Raw genomic sequence first — 22,192 nt, forward strand, 5'->3', positions numbered from 1 at the left:
TGGACTTGCTTGGGATCCATCACCCCTTCCTTCCTTCTGACTTCTCCCTTTCAGAATGGGACTATCTTATTGCATTGTTGCATTTTTTTAAAAAATTGAAATATAATTAACATAGTGTTATATTAGTTTCAGGTGTACAATATAATGATTCAACAATTCTATGTAGTACGCAGTGCTCATCACTACAAGTACACTCTCAATTCCCCTTACCTATTTCACCCATCTCCCCATGAAGCTCCCCTCTGGCAAATACCAGTTCATTCTCTGTATTTAAGAGGATTTTTTGGGGGGGTCTCTTTTATCATTTGTTCCTTTGTTTTGATTTTAAAATTCCACATATGAGTGAAATCATATGATATTTATCTTTCTCCGTCTGACTTATTTCATTTAGCGTTATACCCTCTAGGTCTATCCATGTTTTAAAAATGTCAAGATCTCATTCTTTTCTAGGCTGAATAATATTCCATTATATTCCATTCGTGTATATATACACCTTCTTTATCCATTCATCTATTGATAGACACCTGGGTTCTTTCCATATCTTGGCTATTGTAAATAATGCTGCAGTAAACACAGAGGTACACAGATCTTTTCAAATTAGTGTTTTCTTTTTTGGCCACCACTATATTTTGGAAGCATATAACTTGTCTAGTTTCATAGGGTCCTAGCCTAGAGAGGAAATCCGCCTCAGGATGAATCAGACCTTGAGTTACACCCATGCCTGATTTAAGTGATATTTAGATAAGACTTTGGACTGTAGACTTTAGAGTTGATGCTGAAATGATTTAAGACCTTTGGGCCTATTGGGATGAACTGAATATATTTTGCATGTGATTATAACATGAATTTGGGGGAGTAAGGAGCAGAATGCTACAGACTGAATTCTGAGTCCTGAAAATTCATACATTGAAGTGCTAACCACTGAGATAGTCTGATTTATAAGACAAGGTCAATATATATATTTCTCTAATATATTTGGTCTTCATTCATGGTTCCTGACTCACAGCAACCCAAACCCTTGGAATTTCATAAGTATTGAGAGTGACAAAGGTGTCTCTTGTTATGTTAATAAAGTGATTTTTGGATCCCACTTAGGGATGGGGGCTTGTTGCCAGGGGAACCAACCACAAACATGATTGAAGTGTTGGAATTTGTAGCCCTAGCACAAGATTGAAGCATTGGAATTTGCAGCCCCTTGGGACTTCCAACCTCCTCTGGAAAGGAAGAATGCCTGGAAGTTGAATCAATAACCAATCACCAATGATTTAATCAATCATGAAGTCGCCACAAACCCCCAAAAGGATAGAGTTTGAAGAGCTTCCAATCTGGTGAACACATGGAGATTTGGGGAGTGTGGTGCACATAGAAGTTCTGTACCCTTTCTTCATACCTTGTTCTATGCATCTCCTCTATCTGGCTGTTCTTGAGTTCTATCCTTTTCTTTCTTTTCTTTTTTTTTTTTTTTTAAAGATTTTATTTATTTATTTGACAGAGATCACAAGAAGGCAGAGAGGCAGGCAGAGGGAGAGGGGGAAGCAGGCTCCCTGCTGAGCAGAGAGCCCAATGGGGGGCTCGATCTCAGGACCCTGAGATCATGACCTGAGCCAAAGGCAGAGGCTTAACCCACTGAGCCACCCAGGGGCCCCAAGTTATATCCTTTTCTAATAAGCTAGTGATTATTAAGTAAGATGTTTCTCTGTGAGATGATCTAGCAAATTATTTGAACCCAAGCAGGGGTTTGTGGGAACCTCCGATTTATAGCCCATTGGTCAGAAGCACAGGCAACAACCTGGGCTTGTGACCGGTATCTGATGTTTGTGGAGGGGCACAGGTAGATTGAACCCTTGACCTGTGAGATATGGTGCCATCTCTAGATAGATAAGTTGAATTGAGTTGAGTTGCAGGACACCCTTTTGGTGTCCAAGAATTGCTTGGTGCTATGTGGGAAGTATTGCCCCCCCCCCCCACATTGGAAATTGAGTCCTGGAACATAAAATTTAATCCCCAATTGGACCATAGATGGAGATAGGGCCTACAAAGAGGTAATTAAGGTGAAATGGTCATAGAGGAGGAGCCTTGATATGGATTAGAAGAGACAACAGAGAGCCTCTATCGCTCCCTTGGCCATGTTAAAGACACAGGGAGAAGGCAGCCATCTACAATCTAGAAAGAGAGTTCTCACTAGAAATTTTATCAGCCAGAACCTTTATCTTGGACTTTCTAGTCTTCAGAACTGTGACAAAATTAATGTCTATTGTTTAAGCCACCCGGTCTATGGTATTTTGTTAGAGCAGCCTGAGCAAACTAAGACAACACCCAAAGTAACGATCTTAGTACTCAATCACTGCAACAGACTTGGCAATTAAAGGGGCGTTATCCTTTGGCGTTCAAATTGCTAAATTCTAGCACCGATTTCCTTCTGCAAAATTTTAAAGACCTTTTAGTCTCTTCAAGAGACAATCACACCTGTTAGCCTACTCTATATTCCATTAGTATGGGAAGGGATATTTTAAGAAAACAAACAGTAAAAACTTGTTTGTGTGAGCCAACTGCTGTTCCCTTTTGCTTACATCTGCAAAGGTAGGGTTCACAGTGTCCTGGTAGTTTATTCCTCTAAGGTTGCACAATCAATTGGGTACTTCTACAAACACCCAGAGGGTCTCCAAATAGACACTTATATTCACCATTTAGTGTAAAACATCCTTTCCCAAACCTGCCAACAACTCCCAGTATATAACCACTCGCCACCTGTTCTTTGGAGATTGCTTCTGCATCATTACAAGCAAAGAAATCAATACTAGGCCATTGATTTGGGAAAGAGACAAGATTGCACGGCAATAATACATAAAGTTAGTCAAGCCCTACTTCTCAATTGTTTTGAAAGAACAGATAGTTCAATGCCCCATTCTGAAATAGGTACTCATCCTGCATTGGCGATCTTGTAGCAATAAAGGCCCAAGATAGATGAGGCACCATAACCCCAATTGACTTAACAGCTCTTGAGTGCTACAGAGAATCTCAAAAGGCCTTTTTAGACTCAACAGTAATGCATTAACTAGAATCCAGCTCCCCTCTCTGCAGTCTATCCCTCAGTTTAATTTAAAAAGTGTGGGCTGGGGCCTAGGGTCACTCTGCCAGCGCCAACAGACAGTTAAGTGGTGTGGGTGCTGTAACTGCAGAGAGCAGCTGAAGGTCTGGTCCAAATATGTATTCTGTCGTGATAGACAGGTAAGGCTGATTGTTTACCTTATCTATTAATTTACTAAGACACCATCTGGTCTTTCTAAGCCAAATTAACATGTAAAAATCATTTCGATATGTTAATTGGTTTTGAACTAGAAAATAGAATCAATAAAAAGGGACTATGGGAATGAAGAAGAACATTACCTGTTTACCTAGAACTTTGTGTTTTTAAAAACTCACATGCATTAGCTTCCTTGATCTTAACCCCAATCCCACAGATTATCACTGTAACCATCTGAAAGAGGAGGAAATTAAGGCTCTTAAAGTAACCTAGGGAAGACACTATTAGAGAGTGAAAGGAGTGAACACTTACAGGGATTTTTGTCTTCTAAAGATTTATTTATTTGAGAGAGAGAGAAGGAGAGTGAGCACGAGAGACGGAGAGTGAGCACGAGAGACAGTGAGAGAGCGAGCTCGCACCAGCCGGTGGAGAGGCAGAGGGAGAGAGAGAAGCAGACTCTTCACTGAGCAGGGAGCCAGACGTGGGACCTTGAGATCATGACCTGAGCCAAAGGCAGACACCACTGACTAAGCCACCCACGTGCCCCTTATCAGGGATGTTTTATTCTCTTTTAGCCAAACAGCCCCAAGATGGGTACCATTATTATCCTCTTTTAAAGCTAAGGAAATTGAGACTCAGAGTAGCAATTTGTGACAAAGCTACTAAGTAGCAGAGCCAGGATCTGAACCCAGATCTTTTGGACTTTGAAGTCCATTCTTTATTGGGTTCCAGTTTCCCATGGCAAGGTAGGAAGATCCTGAATTCACCTCCTCCCATGGATACACTGAGGCTACTGCCACATATGGAACGATTTCCTCTTTAAAAAAATCCAAAGGCTGGCTGAGTGATGACTACACATGGGTAAACAGGAGGAAAATCACATCGACATTGGTAGGAGAGAATAGGACACAATCTCGCCATAAACTCCACCCCTGGTGCAGCATCCCATAACAGGGAGGGAACTCAAACCTGGAGCTTCTCCCTGAGGAGTGAAGAGTTTAAAACCTACATCAGGTATCCCAACCTTTAAGACATACACTTGAGAGACAAGCCTCCAAAACATCTAACTTTGAAACCCAACAGGGCTTGTGTCCCAAGACCCACAAGACTGTAATGTAGCAGTCTTAAAAAGAAACCCCTCTTAAAAAGCCTACCTGCTGGGACTTCCCTACCCAAGAAACAGCCAGTTGTGTCTGGACTTAAAGTGAAGGAGGCTCATCTGCTTATATTAAAGCACCGGTGTGAGGGGCAGACATCTAATATAACACACACATCTAGGAGCCAGCTGGAACATTTTGTCTTTGTCCCTACAAAGACTAGCAGGTACCATCTTCATGCTCTCCCTTTGCCAGGCTCCAGGGTACCAGTATTCCATAGAATGGAACTTTTATGGGTGTCTGGTGGCCTGATTTTTATAGCTATCATCTAGTGGATGCTTCTTGACTGCCTGGCTCTGGAGGTCAGGTGAGTTTGTGTTTCTGGTCCCCTGGGATTGTAATGATAAGTATCACCCAGAAAAAAAGCTTATCCTCCTGTCTGGCACCCTCAATTTTGTGATTACTATCAGGCAACACCCCTAAATCATCTGGTTCTGGCAGCCAGTGAGGCTTACGCTCATGGATCCCACAGAACTGTAACGAATGGAGAAAGAATTCTTAAAAACCAACCACTCCCAGAGCAAAGCAATAGGTAACAGACCCCAAGAGAGCTTGGCCTTTCTGTGAAGGAGGCCTATTAACTAACTAGGGCTTCCAAATACCTCAGAGAGAAGGTGCTATCTTTCCACTCACCCTCTACCAAGCTCCAGAGTGCTAGGGTCTCCTGGAAGGGAGTTGTATACACATCTGGTGCCCTAGTTTTTGTCTGGTGTCCCAGGTTATATGGCTGCTGTGCAGAAGATGTTCCTAGATCACCTGGCTTTGGTGGCCAGGAACCTGCATTCCTGAGTCCCATAGGACTGTGGCAGAGAAACAGTTTCTGGCAGGCTTCTACTCCCAGGGCACTGCACAGAGAGTGGTCTGAGGCACACTTCTTAGTCTTTCTGTGAAGAAATCCACTTTCCATGTCCTGGAATGTTGGCCTGAGGGGCAGACTTCAGGTCTGGCACATATTAAGTGCCCTAGGGAGCTGCTCTGAAGGAACAGAGGCTATGGATACCATCTTGGTGCTTTCTCTCTGCTTTGCTCCAGCTCACCAGTATCACACAAGAGACCCTTGTCTAGAGCCCTGATGCCTGTAACTGCTTCCCAGGGGTACCTCCAGATCTGCTTGTGCTTGTAGGCCCACAGGACTGTATATATTTGCATATTTTTAAAAGGGGATGCCTGAGGGTCTGGCTTCTAGTCAGCCTGAATTTAGGTGCTGAGACTCTCCCCTTTGGGACACTGTTAGGTCTTGGCATATTCTCAACTACTGGGAGCTATTAAAAATATAATAGCCTTCTTGAACAGGCACAAATTTGAGAGATGAAACAGAGCTGGGGCAGGGTTGAATGACAAAGTTCATCTACATGAGACCACTCCTTTATGCCTGAGAGAGGAGGTTGTATCATCTACTGTATGGAAACAGAGACTCAAAGTATGTGAAAAAACAGAAGGATATGTATCAAATGAAAAAACAAGATAAAATCCCCCAAGGAAAAAGAACCTTAATGAAATGGAAATAAAGTAATTTACCTGATAAAGAGTTCAAAGTAATGGTCAAAAAGATCTTTACTAAATTGGGGAGAAAAATGGATGAATACAGAGAGAACTTCAACAAAGAGATAGAAAATATAAGAAAGTATCACACAAAAGCCACAGAACTGAAAAATACAGTAACTAAATTTAAAAATACAATATAGGGGTTCTGGGGCACCTGGGTGGCTCAGTTGGTTGACTTTGGCTTGGGTCATGATCTCAGGGTCCTGGGATTGAGCCCCATGCTGGGCTCCCCACTTGGCAGGGAGTCTACCTGTCCCTCTCCCTCTCTCTCTGGCCCTCCCCTGTTCATGCTCGCTCGCTCGCTCTCTCTCTCTCTCCCTCCTTCCCTCTCAAATAAATAAAACCTTTAAAAAATACACTATAGGGGTTCAATAGCAGACTAGATGAAGCAAAAAAAAGGATCACTCAACTCAAAGATGAGGTGGTAGAATTCACTGAATCAGAGCATCAGAAACCAACAAAAAAGAAAAAAGCGCAGACAGCTTAAGGGATGTAGAAAACAATATCAAATAGACATTTGCATCATAGGGTTCCTAGAAAAAGAAACGAGAGAGAAAGAGATAGAAATCTTATTTGAAGAAATAATAGCTGGAAATTTCCCTAACCTGGGGAAATAAACAGACATCCAGATCCAGGAAGCCTGGAAAGCTCCAAATAAGAGGAACCCTAATGAGAACCACACCAAGACAATTAAAATGTCAAAAGTTAAAGACAAGGAGAAAATATTAAAAACAGCAAGAGAAAAACAACCTGTTATATACAAGGAAACCCCCCATTAGACTCTCAGTAGATTTTTTTAGCGGAAACTTTGCAAGCAAGAAGGGAGTGGTACTGTATATTCAAAGTACTAAAAAAAAAAAAAAAAAAAAAAAAAAAAACCCAAAACAAACCCCACATACACAAATAAACCCACAAAAACCACTACTAAACTGGCTTTACAAGTAACAAGAACACATATTAAAAAAAATATCACTGGAAAGGTAACCATATAGTAAAGTTAGTGGATCAATCACTTATAAAGCTAGTATAAAGACTGAAAGACAAATAGTAAAAATAACTATGATCATAACAATAAGGGATACACAAAATAAAAAGATGTAAACTGTGACATCAAAACACATAAAATAAAAAAGAAACCATAAAATGTGTGGATGGAAGAGTAATGATTTTGAACTTTACAATGGAATGAAACTTAAGTTGTAACAAACTTAAAATAGACTTCAGATGTAAGTTGTTATATGTAAATTCATGATAACCCTAAAGGAAAAAACACAAAAGATAAAAGAATATAAGCATTCCACTAAAGAAACCACAAAGTGGGGCGCCTGGGTGGCTCAGTGGGTTGAACTTCTGCTTTCGGCTCAGGTCATGGTGTCAGGGTCCTGGGATCGAGCCCCGCATCGGGCTCTCTGATCATCAGGAAGCCGGCTTCCCCCTCTCTCTCTGCCTGCCTCTCTGCCTACTTGTGATCTCTCTCTCTGTCAAATAAATAAATAAAATCTTTTAAAAAAATAAGAAAGAAAGAAACCACAAAGGAAGAGATCAAGAGAAGAAAGAGAGAAGACCTACTAAAACAGCCCCAAAACAATAAACAAAGAAATAAACAAAAGCACAACCTATCAATAATTACTTCAAATGTAAATGCATAAATTCTCCAATCCAAAGACACAGATGGGATAAAAAAATATGACACAGACTCCAATCCAAAGACACACAATGGATAAAAAAATATGACCCATCTATATGCTGTCTAAAAGGGACTTACTTTCAATATATGGACAGATACAGACTCAAAGTGAAGGACAAAAAAAGATATTCCATATAAAACCAAAAGAAAGCTACAATAGTTATATCAGACAAAATAGACTTTAAAACAAAGACTGCATTAAGAGACAAAGAAGGTACATAATGATAAAAGGATCAGTCCAGCAAGACGCTACAACATTTGTTACTATTTATGCACCCAATATAGGAGGGCCTAAATATATAAAGCAAACACTAACAGACCTAAAGGATGAAATTGATAGCAATACAATAATAGTAGGAGACTTACATCAATGTATTGATCATCCAGACAAAAAAAATCAACAAAGAAACGTCAGCCTGAAATGACACAATAGACCAGATGGGCTTACCAGATACATACAGAACATTCCATTCAAAAGCAAAGGAATATACATTCTTCTGAAGTGCACATGGGACATTTTCCAAGAGAGATCATATGTTAGGCCACAAAACAAGACTTAATAAATTTAAGAGGACTGAAATTTTATCAAGCATCTTTTCTGATCACAGTGCTATGAAACTAGAAATTAAATATACAAGGAAAATTGGGAAATTCATAAATTTGTGGAGATTTAACTACATGCTACTGAACAACTAATGGGTCAAAGAAGAAATCAAGAGAAATAAAAAAATACCTCGAGACAAAAGAATTGGAAATGTAAACAAAGCCCATGCTTTATTACACTGATGAAAATTATGCATTATTTACAGTGAATGTAATTGGACAAGAATTCTTGATGTTAAGAGTTTTAGCTTTCTTGAAGAAGTGATTTGTCTGGAATGAGTAATATACAGTTAAGAAATTAATATGTGACAAAATGGATAAGGTGCACGCTATGGAATCAGAGAGATCTGTGTTTAAATCCCATCTCTCCTAATTGCTAGGGGTGTGATCCTAACCAAATCAGCTCACCTGTCTGAGCTTTAGTTTTCTCATCTGTCCAATAGATAAAAAGATCTTAATCTCATAAAATTAATATAAAGATCAAATTATGTAACACCAATAATGTTCCTGGCACATCAACAAATACTGGTTATTTTTCTCTATAAAAATATTTCTCCAAGAAGCAGAAGAGTCCTAGAATAGGGGCAGACAAAGGTCTCTTATTTGTTAGAGAATAAAGACAGAAACAGAGTGGAAGGCACGTATTTGTGCAAGTAGCCTCTGAAAATAGTCACAGCTTACTATAATATCTGGTGTAAGGTAGATAGATGATCAGTAACTTTTTGCTGAATGGAGGAATGCGGGAAAGAAGAACCAGACCCATCCCAATAACAGTGTGCTGGGTAAGATTAAAATCAGATTTATAATAATATTTTCTTACCTTGACTGCATAGTTATTAAGTGGATCTTTTGCATATGAAGCTGTATAGTAAACTGCATCACCTGCCTCACAGCATGGCTTGTCGCTGGTTAGTCTGAAATCTGACCAGCTGTCCACCCCAAAACGGAGTTGGTCTTTCTGTCCAGCCATGAAGAGGTCTTCACATTTTAAAGCCAGTTTCTTCAAGGCATCTGTATGAAGGCTTCGAATTTTACCCACAACTTCTTCCCGATTCTCAAGTCCTCGATAAAGTGCTTGTCTCTGTGGCTTCTGCATGCTTCGTCCCTGTCTGCAAGAGGGACCACGCCGGCTAGACAGGGATTCCATGCTGTTGGAAAATCTATCCTTAATACTGAGAGTGGTTAAGCTGGAGATACTGTTTGCTGCTGAGGTGACAGGTCTCTCCTTGTGCAAAGGTCTTTCCAAGGAGTCATAAGACTCAATGTCCAGTCCCTTGAGATCGTAACTGATGGAAGAGCCAGCACTACTGGCATCCCAGTTGGGGTCAATGTCATAGGTGGGATTAGCCATTACACAAAGACTTGTTTCCATGGATTTTTGGAGGTCTTTGGGGATTGGCTCTGTATTGGCTCTTATGATCATTTTCTTTGGCAGTGGGGGTGGCGTAGGTTGGGAAGCATTAGGTGCTTCTTGGTCTGTTTTCTCACTGAAGACAATGCCATCATCCAAAGTTCCCTTAGGCTGCCGTGGATGCTTGGGTGGTATCATGGCTGCTCTAGATTGTCCTGTATTGTTTTAAAAGAAAGAAAGAAAAATAATAGTTAAGTTTTTATTCTTGTTACATAATTGAAACTCAAGGATGAACAAGCGATGTGGTCATGAGAGTATAAGAAGTCAATGCCTTACTTCAAAATGGTTGAAGAAAAGCAACCAAAGACTTGGTTGTTGGGAGCAAAAAAAATGTGAACAATGTCTCAGCATTTCCGTGCCAGAGAAGAAGGTAATGGGCTTTGTTTAAAAAAAAAAAAAAAGAAGAAAGAAAGAAAAAGAAAAAAGAAAAAAGAATTGAGATGCTCTACTCCTGCCTCCAAGGGTGCTGAATATGAAAGAGTGACAGACACTCAAATAATTTTATTGTGTCAGAGTAGAGATGAAAGCATTTGTGGATTAAGAAAAATACTTGGAAGCATTTTAAAAAACAATTGAAACTAGCAATGGGACCACTAGACTGATGCTCAGAAGATACCATTCTGCTTTTTGAACTTTGTTCCAAAGTTGCACCATATTGTATTTATCATCTGTCATTTTCAATCCAACACATATGAATATGATTTCATAAACCATGCTATTTTATTTCACTATGGAGATGGATCCTAGCACTGGTCTTAAACTGGTTTATGTATAAATTCTTGTGATTGGGATAAGGGGAACAATTTATATGAACAGTCAATTACTGTTCCAAACATCCTTCACAAACTCTTACCATTCTGTTTTATTTTGGAGGATATATAAACTGTGATTTGAGCAATACTACTTTTGGACATCTCTTACAAGCCCTAGTTATAGGACCAATTACTCTGCTTCCTTTCTAGCATTTGCACTTATAAGAAAATAAAATGCAGATGTGTGAAAATGAAAACATAACAATCCAAATCCTTGGGATGCAGCAAAAGCAGTTCTAAGAGGGAAATATATAGCAATAAAGGTTTACCTCAAGAAATAAGAAATAGCTTGAATTAAAAAAAAAAAAACAAAAAACAAAAACAAACCTAACCTGACACCTAAAGGGACTAGAAAAAGAACAAACAAAACCCAAGGGGTAGAAGGAAGGAAATAATAAAGATCAGAGCAGAAATAAATGGCATAAAGACGAAAGAAAGGAAGAAAACATGAAACCAAGAGGTGGTTCTTTGAAAAGATAAAGAAAATTGATAAACCCTCAGCTAGACTCATTATGGAAAAAAAAAAAAAAGAACCCAAATAAAATCAGAAACAAAAGAGAAGTAACACTGTCACAACAGAAATACAAAGGAATATAAGAGAATACTACAAAAAGTTATATGCCAACAAATTAAACAACCTAGAAGAAATGAATAAATTCCTAGAAACATATGATTTTTGAAAACTGAATCAGGAAGAAATAGAAAATCGGAACAGATCAACTACAAAAAATGAAATTGAATTGGGGCGCCTGGGTGGCTCAGTGGGTTAAAGCCTCTGCTTTTCGCTCAGGTCATGATCCCAGGGTCCTGGGATCAAGCCCCGCATCGGGCTCTCTGCTTGGCAGGGAGCCTGCTTCCTCCTCTCTCTCTCTCTGCCTGCCTCTCTCCCTACTTGTGATCTCTATCTGTCAAAAAAATAAAATAAAATCTTTAAAAAAAGAAAAAATGAAATTGAATTGGTAATAAAAAAAAAAAATCCCAAACAAACAAAGTCCAGGACTAGATGGGTTCACAGGTAAATTCTACCAAACATTTAAAGAAGCAATAATACCTATTCTTCTCAAACTAGTTTAAAAAATAGAACAAGAAGGAAAGCTTCCAAATACATGATAATACAAACAAACACGAGGCCAGTATCACCCTGATACCAACAGCAGACAAGGACACCACAAAAAAAAGAGAACTACAGGCCAATATCCCTGATAAACATAAATGCAAAAATCCCCAACAAAATATTAGCAAACTGAATTGAACAATAAAAAATTATTCACCATGTTCAAGTGAGACTTATTCTGGGGATATAAGGATGGTTCACTATTCACAAATCAATCACAAACACCATATCAACAAAACAAAGCATAAAAAAATCGTATGCTTTATGTTAATAGATGCAGAAAAAGCATCTACCAAAACTCAACATTCATTCATGATAAAAACACTTGTCAAAGTTGGGTTAGAGGAAACATACTTCAACATAATAAAGGCCATATATAAAAAAGCCGTAGGTAACAACATTCACAGTGGTGAAAAACTAAGAACTTTTCCTCTAAGATCAGGGACAAGATAAGGATGTCCACTCTCACCACCTTTACTCAACACAGTAATGGAAATCCTAGCCACAGTAATCAGACAAGAAAAAGAAATGAGTCATCCATATTGGTAAAGAAGAAGTTAAACTGTCACCATTTGCAGACATGATACTATACATAGAAAACCTTAAGGACTTCACTAAAATACAACTACCAGTAATAAATGAATTCAGAAAAGTTGCATGATACAAAATTAATACCCAGAAACTGGTAGTGTTTCTGTATACTAGTAATAAGGTAGCAGAAAAAGAAATTAAGAAAATAGTCCCATTTATAATTGAACCAAAAACTTAGGAATAAAGGTAACCAAAAAGGTGAAAGACTTATATTCTGAAAACTACAGAACACTGATGAAAGAAAATGGAAAAATATTCTATGCTTATGGATTGAAAGAAGTGATATGTCTATATTATCCAAAAGGATCTATAGATTCAATACAATCCCTATTAAAATATCAACACTATTTTTCACAGAACTAGAATAAATAATACCAAAATTTGTATGGAACCACAGAAGACACCAAATAGCTAAAGCAATCTTGAGAAAGAAAAACAAAGTTGGAGGTACCACAATTTCAGGTTTCAAATTATACTGAAAAGCTGTGGTAATCAAAGCAGTATAGTATTGACACAAAAAGAGACACACAGATCAGCAGAACAGAATAGAGAACCCAGAAACAAACCCACAATTATATGATTAAATAATCTATGACAAAAGAGGCAAAAATATACAATGGGGAAAAGATAGTCTCTTCAGTAAACGGTGCTGGGAAAACTAGACAGCTGTCTGTAAAAGAATGAAACTGAACCACTTTTCAACACCATACATAAAAATAAACTCAAAATGAATTAAAGACCTAGATGTGAGACCTGAAACCACAGAAATCCTGGAAGAGAAAACAGGCAGTAATTTCTTTGACATCAGCTATAGTAATTTTTTTCTAGATACGTCTCCTAAGGCAACAAAAGCAAAAACAATATACTGGGACTACATCAAAATTTAAAAAAAAAAATCTTTTGCACAGCAAAGGAAACCATCAACTGAAGAAAAAGGCCAACTACCAAATGGGAGAAGATATTTGCAAACGATAAATCTTCTAAGGGATTAATATCCAAAATATATAAAGAACTTACCCAACTCAACAACAAAAAAACCCAAACAATTTAACTAAAAAATGAGCAGAGGACCTGAACAGATAAAGAAAACATACAGATGGCCAACAGACACATGAAAAGATGCTCAACATCACTAATCATCAAGGAAATGCGAATCAAAACCCCAACAGGTATTACCTTACACCTGTTAGAATGACTAAAACAAAAAAGACAAGAAATGACAAGTGCTCCTAAGGATGTAGAGAAAACGGAACCCTCATGCACTGTTGGTGGGAATGTAAATTGGTATAGCCACTGTGGGAACCAGAATGGAGTTTCCTCAGAAAATTTGAAAACAGAAATACCATATGATCTAATAATTCCACTTGGGTATTTAACCAAAGAAAATTAAACATAAAAAAGGATAAGGTTTTGCCATTTGAGATAGCAGGAATGGACACAAAAGCTATTATGCTAAGTGAAGTAAGACTGAAAAAGACAAATAACATATAATTTCATTCATTAGTGGAATCTAATCCTCCCCCAACAAACAAAAAACCCAAATGAATAAGCAAACAAAAGGCAGAATGAGACCTATAAATATAGAGAACAAATGGATGGATGCCAGTGGGGAGAGAGGTAGGGGTCTTGGCAAAATGGGTGAAGGGGAATGGGAGATAAGTGGGAAAAAGTCGAGGAACAAAGGCATGGCAAAACAAATATAACCAATGCTCTTAAAACAGTGATGTATGGTGACAGATGGTAGCTACACATGTGGTAACGTATAAACAAATACACCTGTGAAAAATGACATCTTTTCAGCTTATTGTATAATGGGGAGAGACATTATTTTTTTAAAGGCAGAGAAATATGCCATGGAACTTTTATAAAAGTTATTATAATTAGTAAAGTTATTAAAATGAGGCCCATTGAGAAAGAGTATAATGCTCTGTTATGGGATGAATTATGTCCTCTCTCCCAAAATGTTGAAGTCACAACCCCTGGTGCTTTTGAATATAACCTTATTTAGAAATAGAGTCTTTGCAGTGATAATCAAGTTAAGATGAGGTCATTAGGGTGGACCTTAATCTAATATGACTGGTGTTCTTAGAAAAGAGGAAATGTCATATAAAAAGAGACAAAAGGAAAAACACCATGTGGTGAAGAGGCAGAGAATGCAATAATGCAGCTGCAAGCCAAGGATTGAGGGATTGAGGGCTACCACCAGATGCTAGTGAGAGGTGAGGAAGGATTCAATCCAGAGCCTCAGAGAAAGCATGGCCTTACTAACACCTTGACTTCAGACTCCTACCTCCAAAACTGTTGAGAGAATAAATTTCTCTTGTTTTAAGGCACCCGGTTATGGTACTTGGTTACAGCAGCCCTAGGAAACTAATGCATGGGCCTACTGATGGTCAGGTAGAATAGAAGGCATCAGATGGTTCTGAGGTTGATAATAAATAAACATGGTGATTTATTAAAATCATGTAGCAATGCCTAGAATGGGCACCAATATAAACTATGATTGCACTAACAACATATTCCATTTCCTATTCATGCCACTCTTTCCAAGAACACCTAGAAATGAGGAGAGAATTATAATAATACATACAGCAAACCTAAGGACCACCTTTCTCCACCAATGGCATTTGGTAAATAAATACTTTTTACAAGGAAGAGAACTATAATACATATAAATATAAACAAAAAAATGTGTGTGTGTGTGTGTGTGTGTGTGTGTAGCATAAGAATTAGAGAGACAAAGAATATGAGAATGCTAAGAGGGCCAGGACTTTGCTTGATACATCATTGTGTCCGCTACGTCAAGACAGGGCCTGGATATAAAAGATGCTCAATCAGTGTTTCATAAGGTGCCCGGGTGGCTCAGTCAGTTAAGCATCCAACTCTTGATTTTGGCTCAGGTCATGATCTAGGGGTCCTGGGATTGAGCCTTGCCTCAGGCTCCATGCTTACAGGGAGTCTGCTTGAGATTCTCTCTCTCTCCCTCTGCCCCTCCCCTCACTGGTGCATGTACTCTCTCTCTCTCAAATAAATAAACAGATCCTTAGAAAATTAGTAAATGTTTCTTGAATGACTAAAAGTATAAATTAGAGCTGGAAGAGAATAAATTGTAAAATTATAGAGGTATCTATAACAAGAAAAGATACTGAATTAGTAATTTAAAATATTCCCACAAAGAAAGGTCCAGGGCACCTGGTGTATTGATGAACTCTACCAATGTATAAAGAAGAACTAATATCAACCCTGCACAAACTCTTCCAAAAATAGAAGGTGAGGGAGCCCTTCCCAGCTTGAAATCTATGAAACCATTATTACCTACATACCAAAATCAGACAAAGGCATCACAAGAAAACTAGAAACCAATATCCCTTATGAATACAGACACAAATATCTTTTAAAAATACTAGCAAACTGAATCCAGCAACATATAAAAAGGATTATACATGATGACAAAGTTGGATTTGTCCCAGGAATGCATGGTTGGCTTTAACATCTGAAAAATCAGTCAATGGAATACACCATGCAAACAGAATAAAAGGGGACAAAACCTCACATGATCATTTTAACAGATGCAGAAAAAGCATTTGAGAAAATTCAACACCTTTTCAAGATAAAATACTGAACACACTGGGGAAAGGAGAGAACATCTTCAACTTGATAAAGGGCACCTATGAAAGCCCCAAAGTGAACATCATCCTTATTGGTAAAAAAAACCCATTATTTCCCCACTAAGATCAAGAATAAGGAAAGGATTTCCATTCTTGTACTTCTATTTTACATTTCACTGGAGGATCTGGACAGGGCAATTAGAAAAGAAAAAAAAAAAAAAACAAAACACCCAGAAACATCCAGATTGGAAAAGAAGTAAAACTATCTCTAACCAAAGATAACATAATCTTGTATATAGGGAAGCCTGAGGAATCCACAAAAATTTATTACAATTAATATACCAGTTCAGCAAGGTTGCAAGATCTAAGCTCTATATAAAACAACTGTATTTCTACACATTAGCAATGAAAATCAAAACATTATTATTAAAAAACAATTCCATTTATAATATCATCAAAAACAATATAGTATTTAGGAATAAATTTAACAAAAGAAGGACAAGACTTATACACTGGAAACTATCCAACAATGCTGAAAGAAATTAAAGACCTAAATAAATGGAAAGACATCTTATGTTCACAGATCAGAGACTTAATATGCTAAGACGGAAACAATCCCAAAATTGTTCTGAAGATTTAATCTAATCCTTATCAAAATCCCAGCTGGCTTTCTTGCAGGAATTGACAAGAGGACCCTAAAATTCATATGGAAATACAATGAATCTAAAGTAACCAAAAAATATCTTGAAAAAGAAGAACAAAGTTGGAGAACTCACATTTCCCAATTTCAAAATGTACTTCAAAACTATAGGAATCAAGATTGTATGTATTGTGTGTTGGGGGGATGGGTGAAAGGGATTAAGAGGTAAAACTTTCAGTTATAAAATAAAGTCACAGACGTGAAAAGTACAGCATAGAAATATAGTCAATAATACTGTAATAACTTTATGATAACAGATGGTAACTACACTTATCTTGGTAAGCATTTTGTAATGTCTATAAATGTTGAATCACTATGTTGTACACCTAAAACTAATAGTTGTACATCAATCATACTTCAGTTAAAAATAAAAGATTATGTGTACTAAGAATAGAAATATAGACCAATGGACTAGAATTGAGAGTTATAAAAATAAACCTGTATATTTATGGTCAATCAACTTCCAACAAGGGTGCCAAGAAAATTCAATGGGGAAGTAGTAGTTTTTCCAACAAATGGTGCTGGGACAACCAGATAATCCATATACAAAAGAATGAAACTGAATTCCTACCTTATACTATATACAAGAAGTAACTAAAATATAGTAAAGATCTCAACATAAGAACTAAAACCATAAAACTCTTAGAAGAAAACATAGGAATCCGTATTTTCAACCTTGGATTAGGCAATGATTTTGTAGATAATGATACCAAAAAGCACAAGCAAAAAAATAAAAAATAAATTGAAATTCATAAAAATTAAAAACTTTGTGCTTCAAAGTACAACTTTAAGAAAGTGAGAAGACAACACACAGAATGGGAGAAAATATGTCATATATTTGATAAGAAACTTATATCCAGAATTTATAAGTAACTTACAATAAAAAGATAAATAATCCATTGTAAGTGGGCAAAGGATTTGCATAGACATTTCTCCAAAGAAGATATGCAAATGGCCAATAAGCGCATGGAAAGACGCTCAACATAACTACCCATTAGGTAAATGCAAACCCAAACCACAAGACACCATTTCACTTCCACTAAGCTAGCTATCATCGAAAAGATGGACAAGTGTTGGTGAGGATATGGAGAAATTCAAACCCTCACACGTTGCTGGTAGGAATCTAAAATGCTGCAGTCACCTTGGAAAACAGTTTGGCAGTTACTCAAAAAGTCAAACATAAAGTTTACTACATGATCCAGCATTTCCAGGCCTACATACATATCCAGGAGAAATGAAAACATATGTCCACTTGTACACAAATGTTCTCAGCAACATTCCTAACGGCTAAAAAGGAGAAACAATCCATATGTCCCTCAGCTGATGAATGGATAAATGAATATTATTCATCCATAAAAGGAAATGAAGTACTGATACATGCTACCTCCTGTATGGACCTTGAAAATATTATTCTAAGTGAGAGAAGCCAGTCACAAAGGTCACATATCGTATGACTCCACTTACATGAAGTATCCAGAAATATGTAAATCCCTAGAAAGAGAAAGTAGATTAGTGGTTGCTGGAGAATGGGGAGAATGGAGACGGAGAGTGACTGCTGTCTAGGATGATTAACGTGTTCTGGAATTAGATACTGGTGATGATTGTAAAATTCTGTGAATATACTAAAGCTCATGGAATTGTACTCTCTGAATCTTACGGTATGTGATTTATCTCAACAAAGAAAATCAACAATCTATTCTTAGAAACAACTGTAAACTCAGTTTCTAGTCAAATCTTTCCATTCCTCTGTGTCCTTCCCATCACCAAGGATGGAGGGGCGCAGTATTACTCGCACTCTTCCTGTGATGAAAAGGCCTCCTTCCCGAAGCTGCCCCAGCCCTGTTTTACCTCAGCTAATGTGAGAAGTCAGAACCATAGTTTATTTACAACATGACCGAAATAGGCTTTATAACAAACCTTTATTTTCTACTTGCTGACCCAGACCTTTCAGAGACGAAGTGTGGTGGAGAAGGTTAGAAGCAGTGAACTGTGCCAGCACCTCATCATCCTTGCTTTACTACTGTGACAGTCGCCTGTTATCACTGTCTCCAGCTTTGCCTCCCACACCACATGGTCATTACAGAGATTTTCTCTCTCTTTTTTTTTTTAAACACCAGAACTGATCAAGGCAGTCCTCCACTTAAAAAATATGTCCTTGAGAATTTGGACTTGATCCTGAGGACAGAATTTTCTTGGCTGGAGCACAGAAAGCAAGCCTTTCATGACCCAGCCCTGGCTGTAGCTATTTTTCTTGTAGCATTTCATCTTGCCTCTGAAGTCGGGGCTTCCAAGTCAGACCTGACTGAAGTGTCTTTAGCACTCTTGGCTTTTTCACGTTCTCTCTCTCTGCTCAGGCTAACCCTCTTCCAGGAATGGTTTCCCCAAGACTGACCTCTTTTTCCTTGGGACCTCATATATGTATGTTGTGAACACTTCTCTCCACATTTCTCTCCAACTACTGACAACCCTTGATCTGTGTCCCTTTCGAGATTCCCTACTACTGTGGCTCATTTGCATACTCAGGATCAAGCAAAGTCTTGCTGAAGGGAATGGAAGGAGAGAAGGAAAAAAGGAAGGAAGGAAAAAAGGAAAGAAGCTATTAATGTATAAATGAAAAAGCTAGAAACAGGGGCTTATTCTTGGCCTTTCCAATGTGGTCCCTAGAAGAAGTTTTATGGATGTCATTTTCCACCCACTCTTCCAAATTAGAACAAACAAAAATAATCATGGACATGGAAGGAACAGATTCCCAAAGTGCTTGTTTAAAAAAATTACCTCAGAACTGGCAAGTGAGGCAAAGTCTATCACTGTCCGCAGCTGCTTAGTGCCTTTCAGAGGAGGTAGAAGAGGACTGATCACGCCACTTTCTTCCACTTACAGAATAAAGTCCAAACTCCTCAGCAAGCTGGTCAAGGCTCTCCGTCTTATCTACCACCATTTCTCATCAACATCCCCACACAAACACTTGCTTCCTGTTCTTTTCATATGCTTCGTATTTTTATTTCTACCTCTCTACTCTAGTGAAGGTGTTGTTCGTAAGCCCAGCTCAGTTGGCCCTTCTCCACAGAAGCCTCCCTACTCCCTATATCCAAACTGGGAACCATCACTTCTTCCTCTGTGCTCTCTTAGCGCTTTTGTTCTATTACAGCATTTTCAGCCTTTTATAACATGCGTATGTATTTTTTTTTACACTTCCTCAGTACCTGGCACCGTGTGAGACACGCAGCCATTGTGCAGTAAGTGGCTGCCAGACTGAAGGACACAGAGTCAGAAGAGTTGCTCATCATTCCAAAATGAAAATGGACCGCTAAGCCAGCAAGGAAAGAAAGAGAATTAATAGAGGCTTCTTTTCCCAAACAGCAGGTTATGATCTCCTGGGAACTATGGAGATTTCCACACAGGAATCAGATGTTAAGATGTTAAGATGAAACCACGAGCATTGCACAGCCCATGCAAATAGCTCACGCCATTCTCCCACGTCTAAAAGTGTTTTGTGTTTTTATTTCTTCCCTCAAGAAAGACAAGTTCTCCTAACTGAATTCCAATCATCAGGGTCAATGTTTTAAAAGCTTGGTATCTTGGCTGTTTTTATTTTAAACTTTGAATCCTGTACATTCCTCTCAAGCCTCTGGGACCAGACACTAAGCTCAGCTTTCAGCAGTCCTGATATAACATCACATACTCTACATTTTTGTGGCATACCAGCTCTCTAAACAGAAAAAAAAATAGATTGTGTTCTAAATCTTGCCTTGCTATAGACTAAAAAAGTTCTTTTGGACAAATATGTTTAAACCACATTCAAATCTTACTTTCCCCTCTTTTTGAGCTTCCTTACTCTATCTCTTTACTCTCTCCCCACCTAAAAGTGTCTTCAGACTAACAGAAAACCCCTGTGTCATATTCTAAAAGCAAATGATGAAAGATGGATTAAAAAGGAATAATTTAATGACACTTTGAAGAAGCCAAAGGTGGTTTAAAACTCCTCAGGAAGGAAAATGATTGATACAGGCCTGTTAAGACTTACAAGACTGCTATGGTGAGTAGAAAGGACATAAGAAAAATATTATTTCTAAATATCTGCATTTTATTTATTTATTTATTTCAGTGGGGGTAGAGAGATCTAGCACAAGCAGGAAGGGCGGAGGGAGAGAGAATCTCCAGCAGACTCCCTGCTGAGTGCAGAGCTGGACACAGGGCTTGATCCCAGGACCCTGAGATCGTGACCTGAACTGAAATCAAGTGTTTGATGCTTCATTGACTGAGCCATGTAGGCACCCCAATATCAACATTTTAAAGATAATCACATACTGAAAAACTCAAAATAATAACTCTCTTGTTACAGAGATCTGCTGAAAGGCACTACCATTGAAGACACACTAGGGACAAACCATAGCAAATGTTTGTTTAAGACCTGACAATCATTATAATCTTGGGGTTCTAGGGATTAAGGGCACTTAATGATGACACATTTGGACAGGAGCAGTATGCAAATGAGCATAATTAACTCTTCATTCCCATAAGACATGAATGTCATGGGCTCCTAGTTGGTCTCTCTGCTTCCAATTGTTCCCAGAAAAATCTTTTAAAAATCCTGATATGTCTTTTTATTCAAAAATCTTCAGTAGCTCTCCATTTCCTATAGGTATATCTTTTACATATATCACTGTGATGTATATATACCATTTATGATCTAGCCTCATCTCCCCTAGCTTTAGGCCTTATACATACTCTTCCCTCTACCTGGGATGTTCTCCTTTGCTTGCCAATCTGACAAACCACCACCCTTCTTTCAAACTCTGCTCAAAATTAACTGACCTTCTCCTACACTCTTTGGGCCAGAGGCTTTCATTAAACCTTGAAATATCTGCATCACAGCAACTAGCACACGGGCTCCTAAGAGTCCAGCCCATGTCTGCTTTTCCCAAAGGCCAAGAGTCCTTGAAGATAGCACTGCTATTTCCAGCGCCAGGAGATAGTTGGCGTTCGACAAATGTTTACTGAATGAACGTATTAAAGCCCAAATAAATGGGACATATTTTTTTCCTTAAATTGTAATTTCACCCCTAATTTTTTTCCAGGGCTCATGACAAGTAATGTAGATGAGAACAGGACAAGGGAGAACAAAGGAAGAGATGTTCATCTCCAAACTGGGAAATATGCATGGTGGTTTATAAATATAGATGTCACATACCGTGCACCCGCCTTGTCAAGTGACTGGGCCATCACTGGCTAAACCTAGCACTCACTGTATCATCTCATTGCAGCCGGCCTCAGTAGCTTAGGAAGAAGGGTCCCACCACAGTCAAATGGAAGCACCAACTGGCAAACCCCAGGGGACATCAACTTCATGCCAAATGATAAAATGAAGCTGACCTCCAAAGACCACTTTGGGCATACCCTCAAATAAAGAGACATACTGACCACTTTAAAGAATGTCAGTGGTGTAGCAGCTGACAGACTCAGTTTTTATAGAATGTAATTTGAAAACCTCTCCAAGAACAGAGATTATTTATTTGAGGGTGAGTTATCTATATAATTTGAATATTGTACTCCCCCAACTAATTCTAGTATATGGGAAACTATTTTTAAATGAAATGTAGCTAAGTTAAAAGATAGGGACACAGTATATGATTTCTTTTTAAATAGTAATAATTAAATTTTTAGAAAGTACAACAAATGCTCAAATGTTCAAAGCGGCCAATCTCAGGTTTTTGATTTTG

General features: G+C 38.2%; 1 protein-coding gene across 8 annotated transcripts in view; it reads right to left on the reverse strand.

The window, feature by feature from the left end:
• Window positions 1–22,192, reverse strand: part of PEAK1 (pseudopodium enriched atypical kinase 1) — a 319,482-nt gene that overhangs the window by 19,962 nt on the left and 277,328 nt on the right. For all 8 annotated transcript variants that reach the window (XM_046008373.1, XM_046008372.1, XM_046008371.1 and 5 more), the window contains one exon: window positions 9,057–9,802. In XM_046008373.1, coding sequence (XP_045864329.1) covers window positions 9,057–9,802 — 746 coding nt within the window. The remainder of the gene's footprint in view (window positions 1–9,056; window positions 9,803–22,192) is intronic.

This window comes from Meles meles, chromosome 6 (assembly GCF_922984935.1).
Source record: "Meles meles chromosome 6, mMelMel3.1 paternal haplotype, whole genome shotgun sequence".
Taxonomy (NCBI): Eukaryota; Metazoa; Chordata; class Mammalia; order Carnivora; family Mustelidae; genus Meles; species Meles meles.